Raw genomic sequence first — 15,842 nt, 5'->3', positions numbered from 1 at the left:
TGAATTGACAAATATATTTTTATTTAAAGGAAATTTATTTAAATTGATGATCATTTTTTTGAATGCCAAGAATATTATTTGAATTGAGGAATACTTTTTGACTTCCGTGTATTTTATATTTGTTGACAAATATTTTTTGAAATCCCAAGAACATTATTGGAATCGAATAGCATTTTTTTGACTTCCAGGAACACTATTTCGATTAAAGATTACTTTTTGGATTTCCGATAACTTTATTTCAATTCACGAACATTTCTTCGAATGCCAAGAACATTATTTGAATTAAGGAACATTTTTTGACTTCTAAGAATATTATTTGAATTAAAGAATATTACTTGGATTTCCAAGAACTTTATTTGAGTTGACGAACATTTTTTGAAACCACAACAACATTATTTGAATTAAGGAACATTTATCCGATTTCCAAGAACATTATTGAATGATTATAGTAAGTAAGCCAACAGTGAAAATGTTGATGGAGATGAGTCTTCCCACGATGAGAGGAGTGTTGCTGATAATGATGGCTTTGATTCCCCCCTCCCGTGGGGAAGTATCCTCGACAGAATGGCTTCGTCGAAGAGCAAAAGTGCTCATGCTCAGGTTCTGCCACGAGACGATGACGCTTTGTTTAGAAAGTCTTTGATTTTTTCTAGGGAAGATGGCTTCATATAGCGGAAGATGGGCATCGGTGGACCTCCATGGGCCCCACAAGCTCACATGGCGCGCCCCAGGGGACGGCGCCACCTGAGCTTGTGGGCCCAGGGAGGGTCCTCTCTTGTATCTTTTTCTTCCAGTATTTTTTATATATTTCAAAAAATCTTAGTAATTTTTCAGGTCATTTAGAGTCTCCGGAGAATAGCTATCCCCGTTGTAGCTCTTTTTAGGTCTAGAATTCCAGCTACCGGCAATCTCCTCTTGTGATATAACTTTCAATTTAAGAGAGAAAATGCATTAGATTTGCAACAAAAAGTGTGAGCTCGTGTGGACGACGGCTAGGGCGGCGCTGAGCTCGTGTGGACGATGGCTATAGCATGACTATGAGCTCTAGAGGAGGCGGGAAACTAGGAGAGGCTCACTGCAAGTCTAATAGAGGCGAAGGCTAGGGCGGAGCTCGTTTGTGCGCTACAAATCGTGCTTCGGCATCCGATGGCCACAATCGAGAAGGCGGCTCGATTGGGACGACTCCATGCTTCTAGGCTCGAATACTTCAGTGCAGAGGACTGGCGTGAGATGTTGGAGGTCTCTACACACGGTGGTTTAGCAAGGGGTTGCTTGTGGCTACGTCGACGGCGGTCGGCGCTCTGCGGTGCTCAAATCCGAGAAAGAGAGAGGGAAAGAATGAGATGCAAGAAAAGGATAGGTCTAGGGGGTCTTGCTCATCTCGTGGGTGAGGAGGTGGATGCTGGGGAGCTGCTAGTGCACGCTCTGCCATCGCGTCGTTCTCCTAGCGAGGGGTTGGAGACGACCCTGCCCCTCTTCGGGTTGGGCTTGGCCAAAATTTAGAAAAGGTAAGGCCTAGGTACAATCACTCTTTTTTATTTCCTCACCTGACGAGGGGGATCCACCCGCTTAAATTGGTCATTTCCCCCTAAAAATCTACTATATCCGGTTCCAGTAAAAAAGTTAGGGCCAGTTCTTTTGCTAGCTTTTTTGGGCTTCTAGAATAAGCTGCCCCCTACCCAGCTTATTCTAGAAGCCCAAACAAAATTTTCTTTTTATAAGCCTATTAGTCAAGTCTTAACTACTAGGCTTCTAAAAACATAAATTTGGTTGGGCTTCTAGAATAAGCTAGGTAGGGGGCAGCTTATTGCAGCTTATTCTAGAAGCCACCAAAAGAACTGGCCCTTAATCTCTGGGCCGAGCCCGTGCATGACGCCATTACTGGAAAGTGGGCCCGAGGGTTCACCCAAAGGCCCAGAGGATGCCCAGATGAACAAGTCACGTAATAAACCCAACGAAAAGGCAGAGAAAACCTCTCGTGCGCTGCGCTCTTCTCCCCACCGAAACTCCTCCTCCGCACCCCCGCCGGAGATTCGCCGGAACCGCCTTCGCCCAAGGTCAGCTCGATCCACCCAATCTCCCACCACGCGCGTTTCGATTTCGCCCGCCGCCCCCCCCGGATCGATCCCCTCCCCTTCCTCTGAATCGATCGACCAGCCGCGCGGGACGGCTCGCGTTCGCAATTCGATTTATTTTTGGGGAAGGAAATCGCCATCTCTCCCGCGGCTAGATTCGTGAAATTTCTCGGGGTAGTCCGAGTCCCGTCCCGTCGCTGTTTGGATGCCGTGGTGCGCGCGCCTTGTGTGCGCTACTGGTTTCTCATTTCGCTGCCTGAAATTCACGGAGAGGGAGGACGCCCTCTGATTTTGGTTCCTGGGAGCGCCGTCTAGATCTAGCGGGAATGCTTGGCTCCTTGCGCTTGTGCCCTAGGTTTGGAGATGGGGAGGTAGTTTAACTCTTACCCTAGGTTACGCTTATCTGTCTGTATCTTGGTTCAGTCGGTAATTTTTCCAGTGCGGAAATTTGTACCTGTGCATCTATCCTGTGAATGAAGCAATCGCCTGAAATCTGATGCGTTAATTCACTTGTTATCTTCAGAGTCTGCGATTTTTTCACTGTAAACTCTCATACCGAGGCCACCCCTTGATGCCACAGTAGCACTAGTGTAGTATTGCCATGTAGTCATGTATTCCTGTGGATTCGAAGTCATGGATCCGTGTTGATTTGAGAAGGAGATGCTCTATGTTGGTCTTCAGTTCGGTGCCCTTGGTCGTCAGAGTTTTGAGTTGAGAAGCGCTAATCCAACTGTCATGAATGGGGTCATGTAGTTGGACTGCAGTCTTTTGATAATGCCCCCAATCGTAGTTGGACAGGGTCTAACTTGTTTAATTTTGTCTCTGCCAGTCAGATGATGGACGTGAGGGGCTTGAGATTGGGTTATTTCTTGGTCCTATGCCTTGTGCCTTTCTTGCGCCATGCTGTGGCTATTCGCTTTGTGATGGACAGGGGAGAGTGCTTCTCTCACAATGTTGATTATGAAGGGGATACAGTTCATGTATCATTTGTTGTGATCAAGGCAGACACTCCTTGGCACTACAGCGAGGATGGTGTCGATCTCGTGGTATGGTCTTTTTCTCCACATGTGCATTACTCCATTAACTTTAGCATGACGAAATATGTGCTTGTTGTTGGCAGGGAACGATAATTGGCTCACTGTCATTATTTTTGTAGTTTATCTGTATACTTCTTTCACTAAGATGATTTTCTGCAAGTCACATCCACTGAAACTGATTCAGTCATGATTTATTGCAGGTGAAAGACCCTAATGGCAATCAAGTCCATGATTCTCGTGCCAAGGTTAGTGATAAGTTCGAATTCATAGTTCAGAAGAGAGGTGTCCACCGTTTCTGCTTCACCAATAAGTCCCCGTATCATGAAACTGTGGACTTTGATGTGCATGTTGGTCATTTTTCATATTTTGACCAGCATGCCAAAGATGGTAAACTCTCTCTCTCTCTCTCTCTCATGCACATCAAATGGTGTAGAGACCAGTGTGTGCACCACTAATTCCTTTGTTCTGAAAAAATGGTGCAGAGCATTTTGGTCCTTTGTTTGAACAAATAAGAAAGTTGGATGAAGATCTGTACAACGTTCTGTTTGAACAGCACTGGCTAACTGCCCAAACAGACCGCCAAGCAATATGTAAGTTTCTCCTCTCACATTCTCTCTTATAACTTGTAAGTACTAGTGCATTGTAATATTTTAAGGCTCTCTTGTCTTCCTCTTTCTCTTTTATCCGAATAGCACCTCTGAGCTGTAACCTGTAACCATTGGCCAATGTGCGATTCTCCTGATGCTTAATGAAAAATAATTTTTAACACTGTTAGGTGCTCCAGCCTGCTATTTGTTCATCTTGTCTGAAGGTGTCAGCACAATCAACTTCAGCTACAGTTATACTCCCTCCGTTCCAAATTACTCGTCGCTGAAATGAATGTATCTAGAACTAAAATACATCTAGATACATCCATACGTGCGACAAGTAATTCGGAACGGAGTAGTACCATTTACCAACTTGAAAAGATGGCTAGTTTTGAGTTTCGGGGGCCTCTGGGTACTCCACAACTAGGATCGTGAGCATGTTATATTTTGTATCGACATCATTTTTCTAGCAGATTCCTTCTATTGCACATTTGCACAGTCTTTCTCCCCGATGTCTAACTAATTTCTGCTGTCACGTCAGAATTTTATTTACTCTGTTGCATGTTTGAAATCACCATAAAAAGCATAGTTGCTAAAGGCGTAATATTTTCCTTATCTATTGCGATGCAGTAAACGAGAACATGAGCACGAGGGCTATTCACAAGGCACTCCTCGAATCAGCTGCCCTTATCGCAGCCAGTGCTGTGCAGGTCTACTTGCTGCGACGCCTCTTCGAGCGTAAGCTGGGTACATCTAGGGTCTAATTTCTACCTCTAGCTCTCCTCATACTCACCAACCCGACTGGACTTCATTACTACAGTGTGTGGTTTCAGGATGTTCTACACCCTGTTCAGATATTCATGAGTTTTTTTCTTTGAGGATTTTGTAATTTGGGTGACACAGTATGGTGCAGCATTAGAGTGCCTTCTGTGATCCTAGTTGACCTCCTGAGTTTCAGTTCAGCTATGATATCCATCAACACTTGCATACTACTCCTTCCGTTCCTAAATATAGGTCTTTTTATAGATTCCAATAGGGACTACATACGGAGCAAAATGGGTGAATCTACACTTTAAAATATGTCTATATACGTCCGTATGTAGTTTGTATTGAAATTTCGAAAGAGACTTGTATTTAGAAACCGAGGGAGTAGTATGTGCTAACTGCTTCGTGGCACAATTATGAAAATGTTTGAAACATGAAGGTCAAACAACAAGGGCTCCTAAGTTTATGTTTTGGGAAAGTTGAAGTGAGTTTTTTTTTGTAAATAAATAGGGGGATCCTTTTGTTGTCAAGCCCTCTGAACAAAATGAAAAATGGCTGGATTGAACTGAAAGGAGTGGACTGCCAGCCCAGACCTGCTAGTCTGCTTCAGTACCATTTATATGACCAATCACAGGCCATGTTTCCAATGATAAATAGATAATTTAGTTTGAATTATCCAATCATCTTGTGATTCTGCTATGGTTCCTTGATCTGATTGCCTGGACTTACAAGAGATCTCGATCGTCAGACGGTGCCAAATCCAAGGAGAAGAAACAGTTGGAACCCATGTGCAGCCCAGCCTCACTTAACCCAAAATTCCTCTTCTCTCTAGATTTGATTGGTTCCAGAGCGTCTCAAACTGATGAGCATTTGAAAAGTCCCAACATGATTGGCAACTTGGCATGGCCGTCTCTCTATCACTAGCATCGAGCCAGGAATATATCCCTTTTCAGTGCCAGGATCATAATCTATGCGCTTTTAAAAATGGTTCACGTAACTAACGGACACTTCCTCTGTGGGAATAATATCTTTCAGCAAATCGTATTACAGATAATACAGCTGCCAGCTTCCATTATCCTCAGCTCAATCATCATCTGTATAATAGTTCGAGATCAAGACGAAAAAGAGAGAGGAAAAGCTGTATACATAGGGAGGCCCATCTTTGCTGTCCCCTGGCCCGCCTCTCACTGTCAGTCACTTGTAGCTGGAGTGACCAGTGAGGCAGCAGCAGCTTGTAGCTATAGCTGCCTTCTCCCCACGGGAAACCAAAATTCGATTCCAACACGCACGCGCACGCGCACGCGGAAGCATCGCACCTCCGAGCGGCTGAGCTCCAGGGTCAGGGCCATGGAGCGGCGGAGAAGGGGCGGCTGCTTCTGCTTGCTCGCCGTGGCGGTAGTGGTGGTGGCGGCGGCGGCGGCCGTCGGCGAGGCGAAGCTGTCGCCGGACCACTACCGCAGGACGTGCCCGCGCGTGGAGTCCATCGTGCGGTCGGCGGTGGCCAGGAAGGTGAGGGCGACCTTCGTCACCGTCCCAGCCACCCTCAGGCTCTTCTTCCACGACTGCTTCGTCCAGGTGAGCCGCCGCCCGCCGCTGAGATGGATCCATCCACGCATCGTTGGTTCCTCTGAGCTCTCTCTCGAATCAGATTCTTTTCTTCCCTGTAAACTCCCATGATCTCGTCACTGCTAGAGGAAGAGGATTTCTTACAGTTGCAGGACATGTAGCTAGTTGCATTTGCAGATCAAATTGCAAGCACTTGCAAGTTGCAGCCAGCTGCTTTTCCAGTTTCCAGCTCAGCGGCACGAGCAGCTTGTCCTGCACGCACTAGTGATGTGACCCCACTAGCCAGGCACTGATTGGTCCCATCTCGAGTGAGTAGATCACAATGTAAATGGCTGATTAATCTGCCTGTCCCAGCAAAGCAGAGAGCATTTTGCACTTGATGAGTAGTACTTTTCTCAGCGAGGTTAGGTGGAGATCAGGTCAGATCAGACAGAGCGGCAGATAATTGCTGGCTTCGAGTGCGAGTGCGCGTGGGCAAAGCTCGCTCGATCGGCCCCCGCGATCACGCGCCCGTCGCTTCGGCCATGTGACCGCACGACCTCCCTGTCAACCCGGCTGCTTTGCCGCGTCCGACGTGGCCAACCACGTGGTCCACGTCATTTGAGGATGATGGTCTATCTTTTTACTGCTCATGCTCATGCGGTGCGGTGGCATGTTTTGTTGGGCAGGGCTGTGACGCGTCGGTGATGATCGCGTCCAGCAGCAACGACGCCGAGAAGGACGCGCCGGACAACCAGTCCCTCGCCGGCGACGGCTTCGACACCGTCGTGCGCGCCAAGGCCGCCGTCGAGAAGGCCTGCCCCGGCGTCGTCTCCTGCGCCGACATCCTCGCCCTCGCCGCCCGCGACGTCGTCTCCATGGTTTGTCATCGATCACGCTCCGCCTTCATCTTGCCATGCTTCACATCGCACGTCCTGTCGTGCCCTGTGATCCTGTCCCTGACAATGCGCGTCTGATCCCTGTGCCGGTGCACGGCGATGGCAGTCGTCGGGCCCGAGCTGGACGGTGGAGCTCGGCCGGCTGGACGGGCTCGTCTCCAAGGCCGGCGACGTCACGGGCAGGCTGCCAGGCCCGGACATGCAGCCGGACGCCATCACCGTGCTGTTCGACGGCAACGGCCTCGCCGTGCACGACATGGTCGCGCTCTCGGGCGCGCACACCGTCGGCTTCTCCCACTGCGCGCGCTTCGCGGGGCGGCTCTATCGGCGCGGCGCGGTGGACCCGTCGTTGAGCCCGTCGTACGCGCGGCAGCTGATGGCGGCGTGCCCGCCGGACGTCGACCCGACCATCGCCGTCGACATGGACCCCGTCACGCCCACCGTCTTCGACAACAAATACTACGCCAACCTCGCCGCGGGCCTGGGGCTGTTCGCCTCCGACCAGGCGCTGCACGACGGCGCCGCGTCGCGGCCGGCCGTGCAGGGGTTCGCCGGGAACCAGACGCTCTTCTTCGAGGCGTTCAAGGAGGCCATGGTTAAGCTCGGGAGGGTCGGGGTGAAGAGCGGCGGCGACGGGGAGATCAGACGAGACTGCACCGCATTCAACAGCAAGTAGGAGAGGAAACCGGCCGCCAGGCACGGTGACACTAGCTTTGTAACCGAGAAGAAAAGTTATACGGTCTCGATGCATTGATAAAAAGAAAAAAAAACAGTATAATGCACGCAAGTAGCAAACACAGTCTGATCTAAAACTGTCTACAATATTCTTCATTGTCATGTGCACTACTGGTGCAGCCAATGGATCTTGTTTCTCGCTCTCAAAGATAGAGCTCTTTTATCTGAATGCTAGTACCCCAGGTGGAACAAAACTAACAGTTTTGCTTCATCTGCACACCGCCTCAAAACATACCTTACAATGCCACATTGAGGACACATTAACCCTTCATAAACAACAATCTACACTACAGTGGTGATCGATTAGCCAAGCCAATAAAGATAACCAATCCCAAATAGTAATAGTATATATATTTTCCCATCTCAAGGTGGACATGTAACATACTCTGGCGTAATAGAAATTTATAAATTACAGCAAAATCACTGCATTTGGTCATACCAAAATACAAAGAGTTTGAGTTCAAACTTGCAGACATACCATGTCACAAATTAAGCGGTCACAAAGATCATATACTCAACACAAACAACACATGCCACTTGTGATGAGGCCAAACAGCACAACCACCGAACCACAGTAAACAGAGGAGAAGAGCAGTAGAGTGCAGGACATGTGATGCGGTGTCACACGGTATCCAACTGGATGGTCCTCCTCCCTTTCAAGGATGCCTGCATGATAGAGCAGCGCCCATTGCGTGAGCTGCTCTATGTGCGCCTGACATTATCTGATGGTGCAGCATATAGCAGCATCTCAGCCCAGAAATCAGCCAGCACCTTCCAACATACCTCCTCTGGCATCTATCTGTTCCAGTTGCTTCCCCAGACTGACACTTCTCTCGAAGACTGTATTTGGCGCTTCAGTTATATTTATCTCTCTCATGGCCTCATACTTGTTTCTCCCACCTTGAAAAATCATACTCCCTCCGTAAGTAGTGATCTAAACGCTCCTATATTTGTTGCGTGTCCTGCAGCCAAGTCGAACACAAGCTTTGAGTCAGACTCCTGCCCAGGCAGAAACTTTGCCCCGGAGATCGGCAAAGTACGCACAATACTTGGACAGTTTTGTGGCAACATCGCGACTGCGCATCTCAACGTCTTGGCAAGGATGTTTCGCTGCTGCCATCTCAACGTAACATGTTGCAATGTGCCAAGTCAATATAATAGAGATTGTCTCTGAGCGCACAGCCAGTTCACAAGCCCATAAGAGGTGATTTGCTTCATTTGACCGCAACGATGATTTCCCATTCGTTAACACGCCCTAAGTACGGATAAGGGATCCGACAAGTGCCTTCTTTACTTCTGCAGGCAACTCGACAGGTTTATCGGGTTTCCTACTGTTGGTGGTCCTTGTGTTGCAAAAGTAGGATAGCTAGAGGTCCTATGTGTAAAGTCGCAACTCTGTAGATATCCTATACAGGAGAGTGAATCTAGAGTGAGCTATTCCCGACCAAAACTTCCAGAGTACTCTTCCCCTTTTCTCCCCTCTTCTCCTCCAAACTCTAATCTCTAATCTTGGAGAGGATCCAGTGAGTGTGAATCAACATGGCATCAGAGCTTTGGCAAGATCCATCCTGGTGACGCTTGTGTGGACATTGCTGGGCGTTCGGGAGGTGAAGGCAGCGGAATTGAGACCCAGTACGGCGGTGGGGAGTCGAATCGGGGCTACCTGAAGAAGGTTGCGGGGCTCCCTGGATCAGAGAAAAGAGGAGCAGAAGGTAAGAGGTTGTTGTTGTTTCGATTTGGAGAAATAGGGGACTGCTGCTGCAGATTTGGGGAGGAAGAAGAGAGATTGAGGGCTGCTGCTGTGTGGTCTCTGAAAAGGGATAAAGGGATAGCAGAGAGCAGCAGAGAGCTTGTAAAGAAGAGAGATTGAGCACTGCTGCTGCTTTTGCTGCTGAGTGTGGAGGAATTGAAGATATGGCAGGCAATGGTAGTGCTCCAGGGGCAGTCACAGCAGGGGAGCTTGCTGCTGTCTTGCAGGCCATGGATGAGAAATATCAGGTGTTGTTTGATGCGATTAGCTAGCAAGCAGGGAACTCAAGATCAGAAGTGGAGACAAAAGAGGAGATACATCCTTTGTAAATGCCCCATGTAAAATTAGAAGGACCAGAAAATTATGTGAGCTGGGCAGAGCATGCCGCATGCGGAGACCATCTTGGTTTCCAGGAAGCTTGAAGCTTACATTCTAGGCACAGTGGAGAAGCCTATGGATGAGAGTTCCAAAGAAGGTCAGAAGTGGAAGATGACAAATGCACTAGTGAGGGCGTGGTTATTGAGCTCTCTATCACCTCAGATTGCCAAACAAGTTGAAAGGATTAAAGAAGCTTATGAAATTTGGAGGTTATTGAAAGGGACATTCTCAGGAGTAGGAAACGAAATGCTTGCTTGCAAGATTCAAAAGGAGTTACAAGATTTGTGCCAAGGCGAGAAGACGGTGGTTGACTATGTTTCTAAACTAAAATGACTTTGGAGCGATTTGGATTATTATGATCCAATCGAGATGGAGTGTGGCAAATGTATTGAAAAATACAATAAATGGACAGAGAGAAGGCGTGTTAGGGATTTTCTGAATGGACTTAATCCCAAATTTGAGAATAGGAGGGCAGCACTTTATGGCAGTGGCAAGTTACGTCCTTTGGAGCAAGCGATATCTGCGATCATTAGCGAGGAGACATGCCTGAAATTGGAGGTTGGAGGACCATCTATGTAGGGCATAGCACAGAGGCGTTCAGCCCTTCTTGTCACATAAAATGCAAATAACCAGCGGTTTGGGTTGAACACATCCGAACGAAATTGCTTTGAGTGTGGCCAGCCAGGGCATATAAGATCATCTTGTCCTCAATTATTTGGGGGTGGACGTGGAAGAGGTCAAAACTGGCACGGCAGAGGTCGTGGACGGGGGCTTGATGGGTGTGGTATTGGTCGTGGCCGTGCAGCAGGTAGGGCAAATGCCTCAGTTATGGTAGATGAACACTCTCAAAATGTGAACGTGGAAATGAGCTCGGATGACTAGGAGAAGTGGCAGCAATTTAAAGGGTTAAGGTTAGGTGATAAGCAAACTATTGAAGCGCCCACAACACCATCCTCTGCTGCATCTGCAAATTTTAGTGGTAACATTCCTAATGCTCATACTTCTAATTTTCGTGATGCACCATGGTTAATGGATTCTGGTGCATCTAGACATATGGCTGGTTCACACAAGAAATTTACTAATTATGTCTGCGAATTGAGAGGGCAAAGTGTAAATTTGGCTGATGGTTCCACACAAACTATTATGGGTTCAGGGACACTCATGTGTAACTCTAATATGCCCCTCTCATCTGTGCTACATGTTCCTTCATTTCCAATTAACCTTCTGTGTATAAGCTGCATTACAAGTGAGCTGAATTGTGTTGTCATCTTTTTCCCATCATGGTGTTTAATTCAGGAACTTGGGACTGGAAGAAGACTTGGGACAGGGAGCATGCATGATGGATTGCATTATTTGGATGATAATACATCACCGGCTGTCGCTGCTGCTCTATCCTCTTCACCACTTGAAGAATTTATGCTACAACACCGAAGACTTGGGCATATTTCTTTTGTTATTCTGGGTGAGCTTTACCCTAATCTCTTTAATAAAGTTAGAAAGGAGGACTTGGTATGTGATGCTTGCCTATATGGAAAGCAAATCCGCAGCACTTATATTCTATCTGACCATAGAAGTGATGTCCCACTTTAGACAATACACTCTGATGTGCGGGGTCCTAGTGGAGTAGTGTTTATCAATGGATATCGTTATTTTGTTACCTTTATTGACTGTTGTACTAGGGCCACTTGGGTGTATGTGTTGAGGAACAAAAATGATGTATTTGAATGCTTTAGAGATTTTCATAATATGATTATGACTCAGTATGATGCATGTGTTAAGGTATTTAGGACTGATAATGGCACGGAGTATATAAATAGGGAGTTTGATGGTTATTTGTCGAGCTTTGGAATAATGCATCAGACTACCTGTCCGGGTACCTCTGAGCAGAATGGCTTAGCTGAGAGAAAGAATAGGCATTTGTTAGAGGTAACCCGCTGTATGATGATGGCTATGAATGTTCCTAAGTTCTTATGGAATGAGGCAGTAATGACAGCAGCATACCTAATTAATAGAATGCCATCTAGAGTCCTTGGGTACAAGACACCAGTAGAGTGTTTAACTGGCAAGACTTCTTATGTAGTTCCGCCAAAGGTGTTCGGGTGTATGTGTCTTGTGAAAGATTACAGGCCATCTGTTGGAAAGTTAGATCCAAGGGCTTTGAAGTGTGTGTTTGTGGGGTATTCTGGGAAGCAGAAGGGCTATAAGTGTTGGTGCCCATCAGAAAAGCGAATGTTCGTGAGCATGGATGTAATCTTCAGGGAACACATACCATTTTATGGAGAACCTGTAGATTTAACCGATGTATTTCCTGATCTGTTTCCTAGTGATGTTTCAGACCCGGTCAACAAGGCAGGGGGAGAAAAAGGAGAAGAGAGCAACTCTACACCATCAAAGCAAGTGGTGGTTGGAGCAATACCACTTGAGGACGGGAATGATGATAGAGATGTTGATCTTAGAGGAGGACAAGAGCAGATGCAAGGGGAGCAACAATATACATCAGCTGAGGCTATACGGTGGTCAAGGCCGAATGAAGAACAAAATCTATAGGTATATACACGAAGACGTAAACCTGAGGAAGAACAAGTGCAAGGGGAGGAAATCGGTTTACGGGAGGATGATTCAGAAGCAAAAATTCAATCCGACATGCATGATTCAAGTTCACAACCATCAGCTTCACCTCATACTCCATTACCATTCTCCACAAGCGATGGTACACCTCCTCTCACTTATGATGACTTAGATGTTCATATTGCTCATAGAAAGCAACCTCGCACTACTGCTGGAAAATTGCCCTCTAAATTTGCCCCATATGATATCTCCAATTAAGTTTCATACTCTTCTGTCGGTCCCCTATATAAGTCATTTATAGCTTCCATGCATTCTGATGTACCTATACCACGTGACTGGCAGGAAGCGAAGCAATATCCAGAATGGAGGGCAGCAATGTTGGAGGAAATGGCGGCTCTTGATAAGAACCAAACATGGGTACTTACTTATCTACCTGGAGATAAGAAAGTTGTGGGTTGTAAATGGGTATTTACAATTAAGCAAGCTCCAAACGGTAAAGTGGAAAGATATAAGGCTAGGCTAGTAGCAAAAGGGTACAATCAAACTTATGGGGTGGATTATGATGAAACGTTTGCTCCGGTAGCAAAATTGAGTACTGTCAGGACTTTAATCTCGATAGATGCAAATCATAAGTGGAAATTGTTCCAGATGGATGTTAAAAATGCTTTTCTTCACGAAGATCTGCAAGAGGAGGTTTATATGGAAATTCCTCCTGGGTTTAGTAGCCAGGAAACAGAGGGTAAAGTGTGTCGGTTAAGAAAATGCCTTTACAGACTGAAACAGTCTCCTAGGGCATGGTTTGGAAGGTTCCAGAAGGAAATATGTTCCATGGGGTATCGACAAAGCAATGCAGATCATACCCTGTTCTTTAAATGTCAGCGTGATCAGATCACTATTCTTCTTGTTTATGTAGATGACATTGTGATTACAGGCAACAATGAGGTGGAGATATCTCACTTGAAGAAGATGCTAGCAAAGTCATTTGAAGTCAAGGACATGGGATATCTTCACTACTTCTTGGGCATTGAAGTTGCATATGGCCCAAAAGGTATTTATCTCTCACAAAGAAAATATGTGCTTGATTTACTTGAGGAGACGGGGATGCTAGGATGTAAACCTGCAGTTACTCCAATAGAACAGAATCATCGAATCATGGCAGATGGTGGTGATCCCGTTGATAGGCACCAATACCAGAGGCTAGTTGGGCGATTAATCTATCTATCACATACAAGACCTGATATTGCGTATGCTGTTAGTGTCGTAAGCAGATATATGCATGACCCAAGGAAGCTATAAATGACTTAGATGTTACACCGAATTAGAGGGATACTTAGATGTTGTGAATAGAATTCTAAGATACTTAAAGAGTTGTCCTGGGAAAGGAATCTTGTTTTCTAAGGGGTAGAGGGTTACACCGATGCGGACTGGGCTGGATGCTTAGATGATAGACATTCAACTTCGGGCTACTGCATGTTTGTGGGAGGAAATCTGGTTAGTTGGAGAAGCAAGAAGCAGAGTGTCGTGGCTCGCTCGACAGCAGAAACGGAATTTAGGTCCATGGCCTCGGGTTTGTGTGAACTAATGTGGTTGAAAACATTACTAACCGAGTTGCAGCTGCGGACTGATGCATCTATTCAGGTTTATTGTGATAATCAAGCCACAATTAACATAGTGAATAACCCAGTTTATCATGATAGAACTAAACATATTGAGATAGATAGGCACTTCATCCGAGAGAAATTAGATGAAGGGTTATTCCAAATTAGTTATGTTAAGTCTGTAGATCAGCTTGCAGATGTATTAACAAAAGGAATAGGTGTTGTATCATTTATGAGGATTTGTAACAGGATGGGGCTTATTGACATCTTTGCCCCATCTTGAGGGGGAGTGTTGGTGGTCCTTGTGTTGCAAAAGTAGGATAGCTAGAGGTCTTATGTGTAAAGGTGCAACTCTGTAAATATGCTATACAGGAGAGTGAATCTAGAGTGAGCTATTCCCGACCAAAACTTCCAGAGTACTGTTCCCCTCTTCTCCTCCAAACTCTAATCTCTAATCTTCGAGAGGATCCAGTGAGTGTGAATCAACACCTACTGACCTCCAATCTGTGAATGCTTCAACTGATCAGCCCGTATGGAGTACCAAGCAATGACGACATAATTTTCTTCAGCTTGCTGAACGAATTACGATTAGGATTAGTATCATAACTGATTGAATCAAGAAACGAGTACTGATACGTCTCCATCCTATATACTTTTCCAAACACTTTTGCCCTTGTTTTGGACTCTAACTTGCATGATTTGAATGGAACTAACCCGGACTGGTGCTGTTTTCAGCAGAATTGCCATGGTGTTATTTTTGTGCAGAAATAAAACTTCTCGGAATGACCTGAAACTTCACGGAGAATATTTTTGGAATTAATAAAAAATACTGGTGAAAGAATCAAGACCAGGGGTCCACACCATGTCCATGAGGGTGGGGGGCGCGCCTACCACCCCTGGGCGCGCCCCCTCTCTCTTGGGCCCCCTGAGGCTCCACTGACCTCAACTCCAACTCTATATATTCACGTTCGGGGAGAAAAAAATCAGAGAAGGATTCATCGCGTTTTACTATACGGAGCCGCCGCCAAGCCCTATCTCTCTCGGGAGGGCTGATCTGGAATCCGTTCGGGGCTCCGGAGAGGGGAATCTGTCGCCGTCGTCCTCATCAACCTTCCTCCATCACCAATTCATGATGCTCACCGTCGTGCGTGAGTAATTCCATCGTAGGCTTGCTGTACGGTGATGGGTTGGATGAGATTTACCATGTAATCGAGTTAGTTTTGTTAGGGTTTGATCCCTAGTATCCGTTATGTTTTTTTGAGAGATAGTATCCATTATGTTCTGAGATTGATGTTGCTATGACTTTGCTATGCTTAATGCTTGTCACTAGGGCCCGAGTGCCATGATTTCAGATCTGAACCTATTATATTTTCATGAATATATGTGAGTTCTTGATCCTATTTTGCAAGTCAATAGTCACCTACTATGTGTTATGATCCGGCAACCCCGAAGTGACAATAATCAGGACCACTCGCGGTGATGACCGTAGTTTGGGGAGTTCATGTATTCACTAAGTGTTAATGCTTTGGTTCAGTACTCTATTAAAAGGAGGCCTTAATATCCCTTAGTTTCTAATAGCACCCCGCTGCCATGGGAGGGTAGGACAAAAGATGTCATGCAAGTTCTTTTCCATAAGCACGTGTGACTATATTCGGAATACATGCCTACATTACATTGATGAACTGGAGCTAGTTCTGTGTCACCCTATGTTATAACTGTTGCATGAGGAATCGCATCCGACATAATTATCCATCACTGATCCAATGCTTACAAGATTTTCACATATTGATCTTTGCTTAGTTACTTTACCGTTGTGTCGATGTACAAAAGGAGGGGCGCACTTTTGTACCCCTTTACCTGTGCACGGGCAGTCGGAGCCGCGCCCACGGTCACACCAAGCAGAAC

General features: G+C 46.3%; 2 protein-coding genes across 3 annotated transcripts; both read left to right on the top strand.

The window, feature by feature from the left end:
• Positions 1 to 1,146: 1,146 nt before the first annotated feature.
• On the top strand, positions 1,147 to 4,661 carry LOC123122083 (transmembrane emp24 domain-containing protein p24beta2). Of its 2 annotated transcripts, none has more exons than XM_044542219.1 (5): positions 1,147 to 1,454; positions 2,905 to 3,121; positions 3,313 to 3,499; positions 3,595 to 3,702; positions 4,330 to 4,661. In XM_044542219.1, the coding sequence occupies exons 1-5, from the start codon at positions 1,147 to 1,149 to the stop codon at positions 4,461 to 4,463; spliced, it is 954 nt and encodes a 317-aa protein (XP_044398154.1). In that variant the 3' UTR covers positions 4,464 to 4,661. The 2 variants fall into 2 exon arrangements, with proteins under 2 accessions (XP_044398154.1, XP_044398155.1); XM_044542220.1 differs by lacking the exon at positions 1,147 to 1,454 and adding an exon at positions 1,931 to 2,057.
• Positions 4,662 to 4,903: 242 nt separating this feature from the next.
• LOC123122082 (peroxidase 55) lies at positions 4,904 to 7,806 on the top strand. The gene is made up of 3 exons (XM_044542218.1): positions 4,904 to 6,039; positions 6,699 to 6,890; positions 7,015 to 7,806. Exons 1-3 carry the CDS (start codon positions 5,449 to 5,451, stop codon positions 7,582 to 7,584), a joined length of 1,353 nt encoding a protein of 450 aa, XP_044398153.1. The 5' UTR covers positions 4,904 to 5,448; the 3' UTR covers positions 7,585 to 7,806.
• The last annotated feature ends 8,036 nt before the right edge of the window (positions 7,807 to 15,842 follow it).

Source organism: Triticum aestivum, chromosome 5D, assembly GCF_018294505.1.
Source record: "Triticum aestivum cultivar Chinese Spring chromosome 5D, IWGSC CS RefSeq v2.1, whole genome shotgun sequence".
In the NCBI taxonomy this organism is placed as follows: domain Eukaryota; kingdom Viridiplantae; phylum Streptophyta; class Magnoliopsida; order Poales; family Poaceae; genus Triticum; species Triticum aestivum.
The sequence above is the reverse complement of the archived record's forward strand: the minus strand, read 5'-3'. Positions and strand labels throughout refer to the sequence as shown.